We start from the raw sequence: 14,923 nt of genomic DNA on the forward strand, positions 1-14,923 counted from the left end.
GCAAATAAAAAGGTAGAGGAAGTAAGAAGGGAAGTAAGGCCACTGAGTAGGCAAATCAATGAACAACAGGCATATCTGTCTATGGCGGAATTGAAAAACCGGGAAAGCAATCTCAGATTGAGAGCAATACCAGAACTTGAAAAAGAAGATTTGATTGGTTTTTTGACAGCAGAATTATCAAAGTTCTGGGGCATAGAAGAAGATAAGGACTTTAAAATCACCACTGCTTTTAGATTGGGAAGACTGGTGAGGAAGGATAGATCCAGAGATTGCCTGGTCATATTGAGATCCAGGCAAGAAAGAGATAACATACTAGGCCTACATTTTAAAAATCCACTGGTGATCCAAGGTAAAAAAGCAGAAATCTACAGAGATATACCGAAACAACTTTTGGATTTAAGAACTACATATAAAGACCTAGCAGGATTATTGAGAAACAACACAATTCCTTACAGGTGGGAGTTCCCCCAAGGATTATCTTTTAATTTCAAAGGGAAAAAAGTAAAAATTAGAACAGCAGAGGACCAGGAGAAGTTTTTGAACGAATACGGGGAGGACCTTCGGAAAGGAGTAGCAGGAGCCTGGCAACCACCTGCACCGGAATTAACACCAGGACCACCTTCGGGTCTGAACGAAAAGGAAGACACACCTCTATAAGACATACAAGTCAGGATGTCTCTGCAGCTATTTAGTTGGAACATTCATGGTGCAAATTCCCCGGAGAAAAGAAGAAGGATCTTTCACATATTGAAAAAAGAACAATTGGACATTATCTGTTTGCAGGAAACACATGTGACTAGACTCCACAAGAAAGTGTTAATTAACAAAAGATTAGGCCAAGAATTTATTTCATCAGACAAAGTTAAGAAAAGAGGCGTAGTGATTTATGCAAAGGAGAATCTGTCACCGAAATTTCTTTTTAAAGATGAGCAAGGAAGAATATTGGCAATCGAAATACAAGCACAAGGAGAAAAATTTTTGATAGTAGGAATTTATGCACCAAACGAGGGGAAATCAGAATTTTATAAGAAGCTGCATGAAACAATGCTGGACTATTTAGACTATACTAACATCATTATGATGGGAGATATGAATGGGGTGGTCTCTACCTACATGGACAAGTCACAAAGTCAAAATTTAACTAAAGATGGCAGACTACCTAAAACTTTTTTTGAACTAACTGACAGTATGGACTTGATTGATATTTGGAGGACAAAGAACCCCCTAGGTAAAGAGGGAACATTCTTCTCCGAGGCCCATCTGTCATGGACAAGAATCGACCAAATATGGACAACTAGAGGGCTGGCACCTAAGATTAAAAAAATGGAAATCTGCCCAAAAACCTGCTCCGACCATAACGCTTTGAAAATGGAATTGAGACTTACTCCAATCGGCTCCTTCAGATGGAAAATGAATGACACCCTGTTAAGAGATCAGGAGACTGTGAAGAAGGCCCAAAAAACGCTGAAAGACTACTTTGAAATAAACTTGAACACTTCGGTGGAAAAGAGAACAATCTGGGACGCAAGTAAAGCGGTAATGAGAGGGTTTCTGATACAACAGAATACGATTAAGAAAAAACTCTGGAATGGAAAAAAGGATAAGATATTAGAGAAGATAAGAGATGGAGAGAAAAAATTGAGATTAAAACCAAAATCAAAAGAAGTTTTAAGAGAAATTAAATTCCATCAAGCACAATATGCGAATTTGATAAATCAAGAAGTTGAATGGAAAATTAAACAAATGAAACAAAGATCATTCGAATCGGCGAATAAATGTGGAAAGCTGCTAGCATGGCAGTTGAAAAAGAGACAAAAATTGAACTTTGTTACCAATCTGGAGGTTGAAGGGAAAAATATTCAGAAACCAGAAGAAATTAGAAAGTGTTTCCAGAGATATTTCAAAAAACTCTTCACGCAAGGGCCTCAGGAAGAGACTGAGATAGACCAATTTTTAAAAACTAATGGACTACAAAAACTATCTCAAGAGAAGAGAACAAACTTGAATTACAGAATAACACAACAGGAAATCGAGGGTGCCATTCAGAATATGCAACTAGGTAAATCTCCAGGCCCAGATGGACTTACCTCCAAGTATTACAAGACATTAAAAGACTTTTTGATTCAACCATTAATGGAGGTATGTAACCTGATCATGGAGGGGAAAGGAGCACCAGAATCGTGGAAAGAAGCTTTCATCACATTGATACCTAAATTGGAATCTGATAAGACCCAACCCAAGAACTACCGTCCCATCTCACTCCTTAATGTGGATTACAAAATTTTTGCTGACATTTTGGCAAACAGACTTAAAAAAGTGTTAAATGAAGTAATTCATAAAGACCAGGCAGGCTTTCTCCCAGGTAGACATTTGTTTGATAATACCAGGAATATTATTGACATTTTGGAATTATTGCAGACTAATATCAATACGAAAGCAGTTTTAATTTTTGTAGACGCAGAGAAGGCCTTTGACAACATTTCTTGGAAGTTTATGAAGAAAAATTTGGAAGGGATGGGAGTGGGACGGGCGTTTCAAAATAGCATAGAAGCAATCTATTCAGAGCAAAAGGCCAAATTGATAGTAAACAATGTGGTGACAGAAGAATTCAAAATTGAAAAAGGGACACGACAGGGGTGTCCTCTTTCCCCACTGTTATTCATTTCAGTCCTGGAGGTGCTTCTGAATTTGATTAGGGAAGACCGGTTGGTGCAAGGGATACAGGTCGGAGCGAAACAATACAAATTGAAAGCTTTTGCAGATGACTTGGTTTTAACATTACAGGAGCCAGAATCTAGTACAAAAAGAGTTTTAGAACTAATTTATGAATTTGGTCGGGTGGCGGGATTTAAGTTGAATAAGCAAAAAACCAAGGTTTTGGGAAAAAATTTGACAACTTCAGAAATAGATGGGTATCAGAAGGAGACAGAGTTAAATGTGGTCAAAAAAGTGAAATACCTAGGGGTCAATTTGTCCACTAAAAATTTGAATTTATTTAAAGACAATTATGAAAAATGCTGGTCTGAAATCAAAAAGGATTTTGAAACTTGGTCAAGATTGAAACTTTCCTTGTTGGGACGAATTGCAGCCGTAAAGATGAATGTATTGCCAAAGATGTTGTTTTTGTTTCAAACCCTACAGATCGTGGACAGAGTGGAATGTTTTGGAAAGTGGCAGAAAGATATCTCGAAGTTTGTCTGGCAGGGCAAAAAGCCCAGGATAAAATTTAAAATATTAACCGATGCAAAAGAAAGAGGGGGATTTGCCCTGCCGGACTTAAGGTTATATTATGAAGCTGCATCTTTCTGCTGGATGAGAGATTGGTTTTTACTAGAAAACGCTGATGTCCTAGATCTGGAAGGGTTTAACAATGCTTTTGGATGGCATGCATACTTGTGGTACGACAAGGCAAAAGTTCATAAAATGTTTAAAAACCATATTGTCAGAAAAACCTTATTTAATGTCTGGACTAAATATAAGGACTTGTTGGAAAACAAGACCCCGAGGTGGTTATCACCAATAGAGGCTAAGGCCCGTAAAAGACTTAATATGGAGGTTGGTTGGCCAAAATATTGGGAGATAATAGACAAAATTGGTGATAATTGGAGACTGCAGAGCATAGATAAACTAAAAAACAAGGTGCAAGACTGGTTACATTATGCTCAAATCCAAGAGGTTTTTAAAATGGATAAAAAAATAGGTTTCCAGGTGGAAAAATCGAAGCTAGAGACAGAATTACTTGAACCAAAGACTAAGGTTCTATCAAGAATATATAACTTGCTGCTTAAATGGAACACTCAGGACGAGACAGTTAAATCAGCCATGATAAAGTGGGCACAGGATATTGGGTATAACATTATGTTTGAGGACTGGGAAAGGTTATGGACCACCGGTATGAAATTCACGGCATGTAATGCCCTGAAAGAAAACATTATGAAAATGATATATAGGTGGTACATGACCCCAGTCAAACTTGCAAAGATATATCACCTGTCTGACAACAAATGCTGGAAATGTAAGGAGGCTGAAGGGACATTCTTTCACCTCTGGTGGACTTGCCCGAAAGTGAAGGCCTTCTGGGAAATGATCTATAATGAGCTAAAAAAGGTATTTAAGTATACCTTTCCTAAGAAACCAGAGGCCTTCCTTCTGGGCATAGTTGGCCAGAAAGTGTTAAAGAAGGATAGAACTTTTTTTATGTATGCAACTACAGCAGCAAGAATTCTTATTGCTAAATACTGGAAGACACAAGATTTACCCACGCTGGAAGAGTGGCAGATGCAATTGATGGACTATATGGAATTGGCCGAAATGACTGGCAGAATCCGAGATCTGGGAGAAGAAACAATGGAGGAGGACTGGAAAAAGTTTAAGGATTATCTACAAAAACATCATAAGTTATATGAATGTTAAGATTTTGCATGGTTGGGAAAAATTAGCTTCAGCAATAAAATTTGATGATTTGGGAAATTAAGTTATAACTATGAAAGGACCAAAACTTAAAATATGCCTATTTTAGGATAAAAGAAATTTGATAATAAGTATTTTAAATTTAAAGTATAATTATTTGAAACCACAAAAAATGCATGAAACAAGGTAACAATTTGCTGACATCTTTATTGTAAAGAATGCAGGGTGAGGGAGATGAGGGGAAGTCCGGTTGGTTATGAACAGATGTTCTGGAAAGATGAATTTTATCTATTTTCTTTTTCTTTTTGTTCTGTTGCTTTTGTTATTTACCGGAATATATATTTGTACCTGGAAAAAGCAATAAAAAAATATTATTAAAATAAAAAAATAAAATAAAATTGTACATTAGCCATTTTAGAAAGGATGACCAATTGCTCTATACAGAACTCAACTGAAGCAATATACTAGGATTTAGTATTGTTTAATCCCATTGATTGAATTTATTTAACACCACGTATTTTGCAGCACAATCCTATACTTGTCTACTTAGAAGAAAATCCCACTGTAAGCAATGTGTCTCGGCACAGATTTGCAGCCTGAGTTTAACTGGGCTGTAGACTGGACAGAGTAATGCCTTGGCATTATAACACCATGAACTTAATCATCGCAGTTTAATAGTTTGTTTTATAGAATATTTATAAAGGATGCATTGTAGATGATGTGGTATAGCATTCACTGATTTTAAGCCATCAAAATCACATTGCATCTCAACAGGTGCTGCATAAGGGACATTATTAATAAGAACTAGAGCCTGGCTACCTACAGAAGAAAAACAGTTATATGAAATAAATCCTTCCCTACATCCTTCCCTTTAGTTTAACAAAAACAACAACCATTTCCAGGATGAATGACAGAAACAAAATCAACAGCAATAAATCAACAACAATATAAAGGCAGCAAGTAAAATAGGAGAGATATGCCATAACTGGGACACCATAGCTTTGAGAGCCCTCTTTCCATTTGCCATCCATCCATCTGATTTGCCTCTCAGATACTGAGGGCACTCATAATATGACCTCTGAAGATGACTCAACATGTATCAGCAGGGCTCTTCTTCAGTATGCAGGATCCAGATGTTGGGCTCAGTGGTCTGGGACTCTATTAGAAATTGGAATCTAGGTACAGATTACATTTCTGTGGATGTATAGCCTTCTTTCCTTTAACAAAAATTATATACCACTTGATTGTAAAAAGAACCTATCTCTCTAAGCAGTTTACAAAATAAAATGAAACATTAAAATTATCTACTACTAAACAGTTAAAAGCAGGTATTAAAAATGTTGAAAATGGATGTCCACTCCTTCCACTGGGTGGGTGGCTGTTGCAGATCCTCACACCCAGTTGCCATCCCCAGGCAGGCGGAACTCACACAGCAAGGCAACCATTGGAGAATTCCCCAGGCCATCTGGGCAGCTGGCTAGAGTTCCCACCAGCTCCTGCATTTCAAATTGGCCAATGAGAGGCCTCCTCTTTGAGGGTGTACCTTGCTGGCTAAAAGGGCATTGGCTGCCCGCCTGTCTGGGCAGCCGGTGGGGCATAAAAGCCAATAGCATTATTACACATGTTGAAAATAATATTAAAATCAGCACTAGCTACAAAGAGAGAAAACACATTTCTATAAATTAAAAATTTAGGACAGATAAATGAAAGTGCCTCTTCACAGAGCACGTAGTTATGGAACTCACAAGAGGCAACGAGGGCCACAAACTTGGATTGCTTGGATCCCTTTAAAGGAGGATTGGACAAATTCATGGAGTTTAAGGCTATCAGTGTCACAATGCCTCTGCAGTCAGTGACAGTATGCTTCTGAATACCAGTTCCTGGAAACCACAGGAGAGGACAGTTTCCTTTCACTTGGGTCCCACTTGCAGAAGTTCCTCAAGCATCTAGTGGACAATATGAGAACAGGATGCTGGACTAGATGGGCCTTTGGCCTGATCCAGCAGTCTCTTCTTATGCTCTTATGTTAAGGGCTTTATATACTAACAGCAACAACTTGAACTTGGCCTGATAGCAAATTGGCAACCAGTACTCAGTACTCTGAGCAGAGTTGTTATATGCTGGCAGGATCTCACTCCTGTCAACAACCGTTGACTAACTTGAGCTTCTGGATTATTTAGGAGTTCTTTCCTTACACATAGCTACATGTAGGCTGGTGTTCTTTCTTCCAGCAATGCTCTTGCTCTGCCAGACTATTATATGTTCCAAGGTGTCAAAGTCTTCTGAAATCCTGATCTGGATCAAGGAATGGATCTACCATCAGTGCTACACCAAACCAAGTCAAGTTTGAAAGGTTGAATTGTACTTGGAAATGGACTTATTTCTACACTGGTGAGATGTGTTCCTATTGCCCAGTCCCTGTTAGCAGCCAAATGAATCAATTCCTGTATCTAGGCAGCTTCAAAGGTAGCCTCCCATATCAAACAAAGGCTACCAGAGCATGGGTCACCATGGAATGACCTGCAGTATGATATAACAGGAAGGGGGGAAGACTCTGAAAAGCAGATGTTTTCATTGTGCAGATGAACAGCACGGTTCTTTGTGATGTTCCTGGGGGTGGGGGTGGGGACTAAATAAATCAGACTGTAGCTCATCTTTGTCTGGTTGAGTATTAGAACATGTATCTGAAATTGGAGGGAGGGGGAAATGGTTTTCCTACTGGGATTGAATAAACAATGAACCATGGGCTGGCTAATAAGTGTACAGTATCTAACAACGCATTATGGCTGACTACCACTCCTTACACTCATTCATAAGATGAATTGGTGAATTAAAATCTCATTAACAAGGCTACATAATGTAGCCTTGTTATGTGCAATTATCAAAATCAATTTGCTGCTATAGCTTGATGATCAAATCTCCAGAGAATTTCTTCAAAACGCAAGTAAACTCTTTTGTCCAAGGAAATGAAGGTAGCATATGCAGGGTGACTCCATTTTGCCTCCACAGCAGTCCTGGAGGCTGATAATTACTGATAGGCAGTGAATGTGAAACAACTCTCAGGACCCAGGGGCATCGTGCGAGAATTAAATTGCAGTCATATGACATGGCTAGCTCTTGCCAGCCAGTGCATTGTTTTTGTTGCCACAAGTGCCACTGCTACAACAATGGCAGTGAAAAATCTCCTGCCATAGCAGACCCACCAGCCACCAGGAAGGTTTTTATTGGCTCCCCAAAGCCTCTGGATTGTGCAATAACCAGCCTCATTTTCTTTTTGTAAATTTTTTAATTGAAGCTTTTTTCATAATACAATACAAAAACAATCTAATTTATATTAAAACAAAAACAAAAGAGAAAGAGAAAAGAAAATGCTGAGTGCTTTCTAAAAGGTGGATCTTAACCCTTGTCTCATACAGAAAAGGGTGGACCCTCCCAGCTCTCACTTGGGAGCTTCCCTTTCTTCTCCCAGCCTATCACACAGGGTCCTTCACCAACCAACCATCAGCTTCATGTGTGTATAATCCCAATAGTGACTCAGAATGGAGGACACACATACACAAAAAAAGGAAATAGGGAAAGGAAGAAAACAAAAGTAAAATAAAATAAATAAAATAAAAAGGACTTCCAATGTTCTGTCTGTCAGTTAAACATAAAAAAGATTGTTCAAAGTATCCACACTAGGATGACATCCAACTGTTCTTCCTTCTGCTAAGTGGGATCATCTTTAAGGATGGTCCTGGTCGCGGGCAGGTCCCCAGGCCGGTTCCTCCCCCCCCCCCCAGGTGTGGGTGGAGTAATGCCGTCATGCCAGGGTGGCACCACGATCACCCTGGCTTCTTGGCCAATCACTTTTGTGGGGGATGATCGTGAGGGGATATAAAAGTGGCAGCGTGACATGTGTCAGGCACCTGCTTCACGCTGCCGAACACCCGCCCTTTATTTTAGATGTCCTCTGGCTTTGCTTTGGACTTTGGTTGGTCGCCTGTCTTGGGACGGGGCCAGGTAGGAATTTTTTCATTTGGCAGATTGGCCACTTGAATGCCATCTTGTTCTACCAGTGTTGCAGTACTCAGATAGCTTTAATTTTCTTATATTTTTGCTTGTATGTAGTACATAAAATGAAGCTTGCTTTTTATCAATGAATGCAGAATTGAGATGTCATTAAACATACACATGTACCTCTTTGTGTTTTTTACTAATATACATATGTGTGTATGTAAAGGAATACAGACCACATTTCTATAAAATTTCTTTTTAAAAGGAGATATACGTTGTATAACTGTTATCTCAACACACACAGCATGGGTTATTTCCTGCACAACGCTGTTTTGATAAATGGTGTTTGTTACACGCTTCTGGACTAATGAATTATTTGACATATAAGGCTGCTGCTCTCCATTTATATTGATAAGCAAGATTCAAATATTTTACAGAACTGTCAAAATAAATATCTTCCTGCTAATGGAACTGTGCATAGCACTTTGCTTACTGTGGAGAAGATTATTTTTTAATTAATGTAAATGGAAATTTTCCTATATGACTTTGAAATGGAGTAATGGCAAGCAACATGTTTCAAATACAGACTGTAATTATAATTTTCAGTGAATTTCTGTGCACATAAGGGCTATTAATTGAGTCCATCTGCATGTGAAAACACATCTTTTATTTACCATATATTCTGTATGCAGCAGCTGACTTGCAACTCGGTGTTTTAAACAGTGTTTTAAACACTGAGGTTTCCACCAGTGCTCCTTCAAACTTAGTTCCAACTTGAAAGGCCTGCTCAGATGTAATGGGAAACCATGGTTTCTGGATAAGTGAACAAGCTGCAGTCAGCTGATGGTTCATACACCCCCTCTCCTTCATGTGCTGGAGGAGGAAATCAGAAGAAACTAACCACAGTTCTGGGTGATGCCCAAATTCAATGCCGTTTACAAGTAACATTCAACTGCCTATTTTCAAAATACAGTAAACAACATTAGCACCCTAAAAAACAACAACCATGATTCTTTTCATAGGACAGTTGATGGTGTTTAAATGCTGTTTCCATAGCAAGTCAAGAGCTGTAAACATGGTTTGATCCTGAGTTTTCACATATCACCTTCAGTCCCATCATGGAAAGGTTGGGTATAAATAAATATATAACAACAACTTACCACAATTTAAAGAAATCACAGTTCTCTGAGTTCTGACATCATGGGGAAATGCAAATATGTTAAAACTAGAAGCAAAAGTTCCCAATTTCCTCTGGTGCAAACAGGAAGTGGAGCAGAGTTCTCATAACTCTAGAACTGAGAGGAACCCAGTGAAGCTGTATATTGGAAAAATTGGGACAAACGAAAGCCCTTCTTCACTTAGTTAACTTCTGGAATTCCCTACCAAAGTATGTAGGGATGGCCACCAGCTTTGATGGTTTTAAAAGAGGACTGGACAAACATAAAACCTACCATGTTCAAGACATCGATTCTATGAAACATATTTTGCTGCACTGTGCGAAATATGAACAAGCCAGGGATGAACTGATATTACCCTTGCTGGTACCTTTCCCGGGAAAATCAGACGCTCACCATGTCAGGTTCCTATTGGAAGACCGAACAAACACTAGAAGATTAGCAGTGGCAAAGTTTTTATCGGTGGTTGCAAGAACCAATGATCCCTATCTTTAAGTCTGAACAAAATGTTTGTTTAACCTGGAGGTAGGCTGTCTGAATTGTGCATTGCTTTGTAATGATTTGTTGGGTCTCTGGACCATAATAAAGATTGATGATGATAAAACATACAAACCTAAGCAGTAATGGTTGGTAGCATTTGATGGCACAGGAGTTCAGGGGTACAGAGGGAAAGGAGAAGAGACGAATGGGATGTTCCATTGCACAAGGGAAAATGCTTATGTTTACTGAACTACAGTGTTGGATACAACCCTATATTTCTTTCAAACACTGCATTATACTAGGCTGGATTCAACGGTTCTCTTCCCATGAATGAAATAAGTTTCATTTTAAGAAGCTAACCTTTCAACCCATCCCAATATCTTTTGCTTGTCCCTCCATGCTGTGTAAACAAGTGACAGGTTCAGCTGATATTAGCTGAACCTAGAACCATGGTCTAACAATGGGTGCCAAATTTCATTCCAATGTTACGAGGTTTGAGAGAATGGTTGTGCTGAGATTGTGAAAAATAGTGTGCATATTCAGGACACAATCCTACATTTCATGTGCAAACACCAGCTTGACCCCCTCCTTCATCAGTATTTGAGAGGGCCAGACCAAATGTAAAATCTGACATCCGACTTGGAGACTGAGAAAACAGAATAAAAGCTGGTGTGGAAATTCAGAAATTCAAGTCTGAACAGCTGCTTGATTCCAATACTCATTTACAAGGAGGTGGGTAGATCAGAAATGATATTTCTCAAACATTGTGCTTTACTAGGATATCATTATTTTGCAAAGTATTGTTTTGGAATTTTGAACATTTATTCTCTCCTTGTTAAGAAAGTTGCAGCATGTGTCCTCAGTGAAGTCAGAATATATTTACAGTAAAAATAATTGGCAACGTCTATTTCTAGCCCACTTCCAACAATTCCCCCCATCACCACAAAAAGGAAAGAAATCTGAGCTGTCAGGGAAGTAAATCCTTATAGCTCAGCATTAAAGAGATGGGCATGAGTTATAAAATTATAATATAAAAATGTGCATAATAAAGCACAATGTGACTATATGTAGTCTAAAGATATCTAAAGGTATTTGCCAGACAAAGCTAAGAAGAAGAAGAAACCTCAGCTGGCTGGCCTTTTATTTACAAGCAATCCATCATTCCCCAGTGATTCTTGTTATCTAAGTTGCTTAGCATTGCCTCAAAATATGTAATCTTGTCAAATGAGCAATATATGTTTAACTCACTGCTCCCATTCTCTGCCCAAGGCAGAATTTTTGTAAACTTACATTAACAATAGTCTAAATAGAAAATAATTAAATTTAGCATTATATTCAACATTGCAGCTCTGATGGTGCAACAGACAACAGAGCTTCCTCTCTCTCTCCTGTTCCCTCCACTTTACCCAAACACCCTCAAAATCAGCTCCAGGGGATTGGGAGAAGAACCTGGAGCAGATTTCGTAATGTTTCTGGATCTAAGAACAGGCACCAAGAATGAGGAACAGTTTTATCAAAGGGCTTTATTCAGAAGAGCTTCTAAGACCCTCTGCTATAACTGAAACTAAAGGTCGAAGGAGCTGCCCAGGTTCTGTGACTCCTCAAATAGACAAGTCCTTAACGCTAAGGGGATGTCAACAACAACAACAACAACCTCCATCATTACAGATTTTATTTTGGGGAGGAATTGAAATCCCCATTGTACTAGCAGAACTCTGCTGTCTCATCATTTGCTTACAACCCAATATTTACATCATAATCACTTCCTCCTCTCCACATCTCCAATTCACACAAAGCAACAGTTTATGCAAAGCCCAGTAACCAGGGATAGGAGAATATGGTAGTGTTGGTTTCTCTCTGTTTTTCATTCTTCCAAACTTAAGTTCAGTTCTCCGCATTTCTACATCCGTTTCTTTTCTTTTTTTAAGTGCTCATGAAAATTCATCTCCATTTGTGTGAATTTCTCTTACTATGTACATCTGTATAAACGATTCTACCTAATATGCACATTTTTGCCAAGCAGTTTCTCCTAAAGTATTGCTTTTTTTGTGCGCTATTTTCACTAATACATGCATACTTTGGCATTTTTAGGAAAATGTGAACTTGATCACTTTGCCTTATCAAACTAACTTGAATGAGATCTGAACAACTTTGATCTTCCAACTTTGGAAGCTCCTCAGGATCCTTTCAAAATGGAAACTTCTCACATGTGTATCAGGGTATTTTTAAGCTTCTGAATCCTGATGTTTCTTTAAAGTGCAAGAAGATAACAGCACATCTGTCCACTTTTAATGAGGCACAGTTTTTGCATCATGTTAAAAGCATAAATTCTTGGATCTGGGTCTAGAACTAGCCTCCTGAAAATGGAAGGGAACTTTTTATTTATACAATGGTACCTCAGGTTAAGTACTTAATTCGTTCCGGAGGTCCGTTCTTAACCTGAAACTGTTCTTAACCTGAAGCACCACTTTAGCTAGTGGGGCCTCCTGCTGCCGCTGCGCCGCTGGAGCACGATTTCTGTTCTTAACCTGAAGCAAAGTTCTTAACCTGAAGCACAATTTCTGAAGCGTATGTAACCCGAGGTACAGTGGTGCCTCGCAAGACGAAATTAATTCATTCCGCGAGTTTTTTCGTCTAGCGAATTTTTCGTCTTGCGAAGCACGAAATCCCATAGGAATGCATTGAAATCCAATTAATGTGTTCCTATGGTCAAAAAAAGTCCAAACAAAGCCAAATTTGGTACAACAAGAGTTTATTAACTGCTCTTTAAAGTCACACATACTGTAAAGAGCATTTCAAAAATTGAAGGAACAATAAATTAAGTTTCTAAACATGACAGGAAAAACATTTAAAAATCAAAAAAGGGTACATTACATTTTCTAAGACTCTGGGGGACCACTCGAAGAAGGTTCCTCTTCCACTCTTTGCTTCTTGCTTAAGAACCTGTCCATGGTCTGCTGCTTCATCCGCCTTTTCAGCACCTCCCTGAAAGATGACATGACCCTTGTATCAAAAGTGTTCGCAAGGTCACGTGTCATGTGCTTGTCAGGGTGGTTCCGCTCTGCAAAAGCCTGCACATCCTTCCACTTCAGGCAAATGTCCCTCAGTTCTTTGGAGGACAGCCGTTCCTCAGTTGCTTCCTCCTCTTCCAGCGAGGCCTGCTCCTGCGCAGCCTCTGCCTGCAGTTCGACCAACTCCTGGGTGGTCAGCTCGTGGTCGTGCTCCTCCACCAGCTCGCTGACGTCCTCCTCTGTGACCTCCAGGCCCATGGTCCTCCCCAAGGCAACAATGTCCTGCATCACTGTTGACTCTGGTGCATCAGAGTCACTTGGTGCCACACAGTCCGGCCACAGGCTGCACCAAGCGCAATTCAAATTTCTCTGGCTGATCCCTTTCCAGGCCGTGGTGATCATCTTCAAGCAGGTGACGATGTCGAAGTGGTCCTTCCAGAATTCCCGCAGGGTGATGGTGGTGCAATCAGTCACCTCGAAGCATCGCCTGAAAAGCTCCTTGGTGTAGAGTTTTTTGAAATTGGCGATGACCTGCTGATCCATCGGCTGGAGCAGTGGCGTGGTGTTAGGCGACAGGAACATGATGTTGATGAAGCTGAACTCCTCCAACAAGTCCTCCTCAAGGCCTTTAGGATGAGCAGGAGCACTGTCCATCAGAAGCAAAGCCTTCAGCGGCAGGTCGTTGTCCAGCAGGTACTGTTTGACAGCAGGGCCAAAAGCAAGATTGACCCAGTCCACAAACAGCACACGTGTGACCCAAGCCTTACTGTTGGATCGCCACATGACACTCAGCTGCTCCTTGTCGACCTTGTGTTTCTTGAAGGCCCGTGGGTTCTCCGAGTGGTACACCAGCAGGGGCTTGATCTTCAGGTCGCCACTTGCATTGGCACAGAAGAGCAGGGTCAGATGGTCCTTCATGGGCTTGTGGCCAGGCAACTTGGCCTCTTCCTGAGTGATGAAAGTCCTTTTGGGCATCCTCTTCCAAAACAGCCCGGTCTCGTCGCAGTTGAAGACCTGCTGTGGAACGTAGCCCTCCGTCTTCACAACCTCCAGGAACTCCAAGGCAAAGTCGTCAGCCGCAGGAACATCAGAACTGGCAGCCTCTCCATGCCTGACCACGCTGTGGATTCCAGATCTCGTCTTGAACCGGTCAAACCAGCCTCTGCTTGCGTTGAAGATTTCTGGCTCGCCTGAGGTTCCTGGCTGTTCCCGGATGAGGTCTGCGTGCAAGGCCTTGGCCTTCTCACAAATCACGGCCTCAGTCACTGTGTCCCCTGCACGCTGCTTCTCTTCTATCCAGATGAGGAGCAACTTCTCGACCTCCTCCAGAACAGCTGGGCGGTTCTTCACGATCCTGGTGACTCCCTTGGCTGCATCAGTCGCAAGGATCTTCTCCCTCATCTTCAGGATGGTGCCTGTCAGGGAACTGACATCGGAGCCAGAGGCGGAGGCTAGGCTCTCAAGCGATGCTGGAGAAGGGCCCAGCAGGGGGAGAGGCGGCTCACCAGCTGGGGAAAGAAATCAGCGTAACACCAGGGATAAAGGGGGGCAGATGGGGGAATCGGCGAGGGGGCTCCAGGACTCCTCGCCGGAGATCAGCGAGGAGAGCACGGGTCCTGTTAGGTAAGATTTATTGCTTTACTCTTGTCGTCCAGCACACTTCCCCCTGCGGGCCTCTGCAGGTCGTAAAGCAATTAGCAGAATTGCACAGCGTCCGTGTAGAAAGAGCAGTAAAAGACGTCCCACACGTTTCTTCTTTCCTAATAGCACTTTATTTGCTCAGAAATAGCATATTTACAGTTCTTAGACACCATCTGATTGAAGCTGCATTTCTGCGTCTCTCTCTCTCAG

The 14,923-nt window shown here is 40.7% G+C and overlaps 1 protein-coding gene across 1 annotated transcript in view; it reads right to left on the reverse strand.

Annotated features, from left to right (window-relative positions):
• The window catches only part of LOC308458118 (tigger transposable element-derived protein 1-like), a 186,405-nt gene extending 171,924 nt beyond the window's left edge, over nucleotides 1-14,481 (reverse strand). The window contains exon 1 of the mRNA XM_080972831.1: nucleotides 12,936-14,481. Within this exon, the coding sequence (XP_080828957.1) occupies nucleotides 12,941-14,473 (1,533 nt within the window). The 5' untranslated portion in view covers nucleotides 14,474-14,481 and the 3' untranslated portion in view covers nucleotides 12,936-12,940. The remainder of the gene's footprint in view (nucleotides 1-12,935) is intronic.
• Between the last annotated feature and the right edge of the window lie 442 nt (nucleotides 14,482-14,923).

This window comes from Podarcis pityusensis (assembly GCF_964106645.2).
Source record: "Podarcis pityusensis genome assembly, chromosome: 11".
Lineage (NCBI taxonomy): Eukaryota > Metazoa > Chordata > Lepidosauria > Squamata > Lacertidae > Podarcis > Podarcis pityusensis.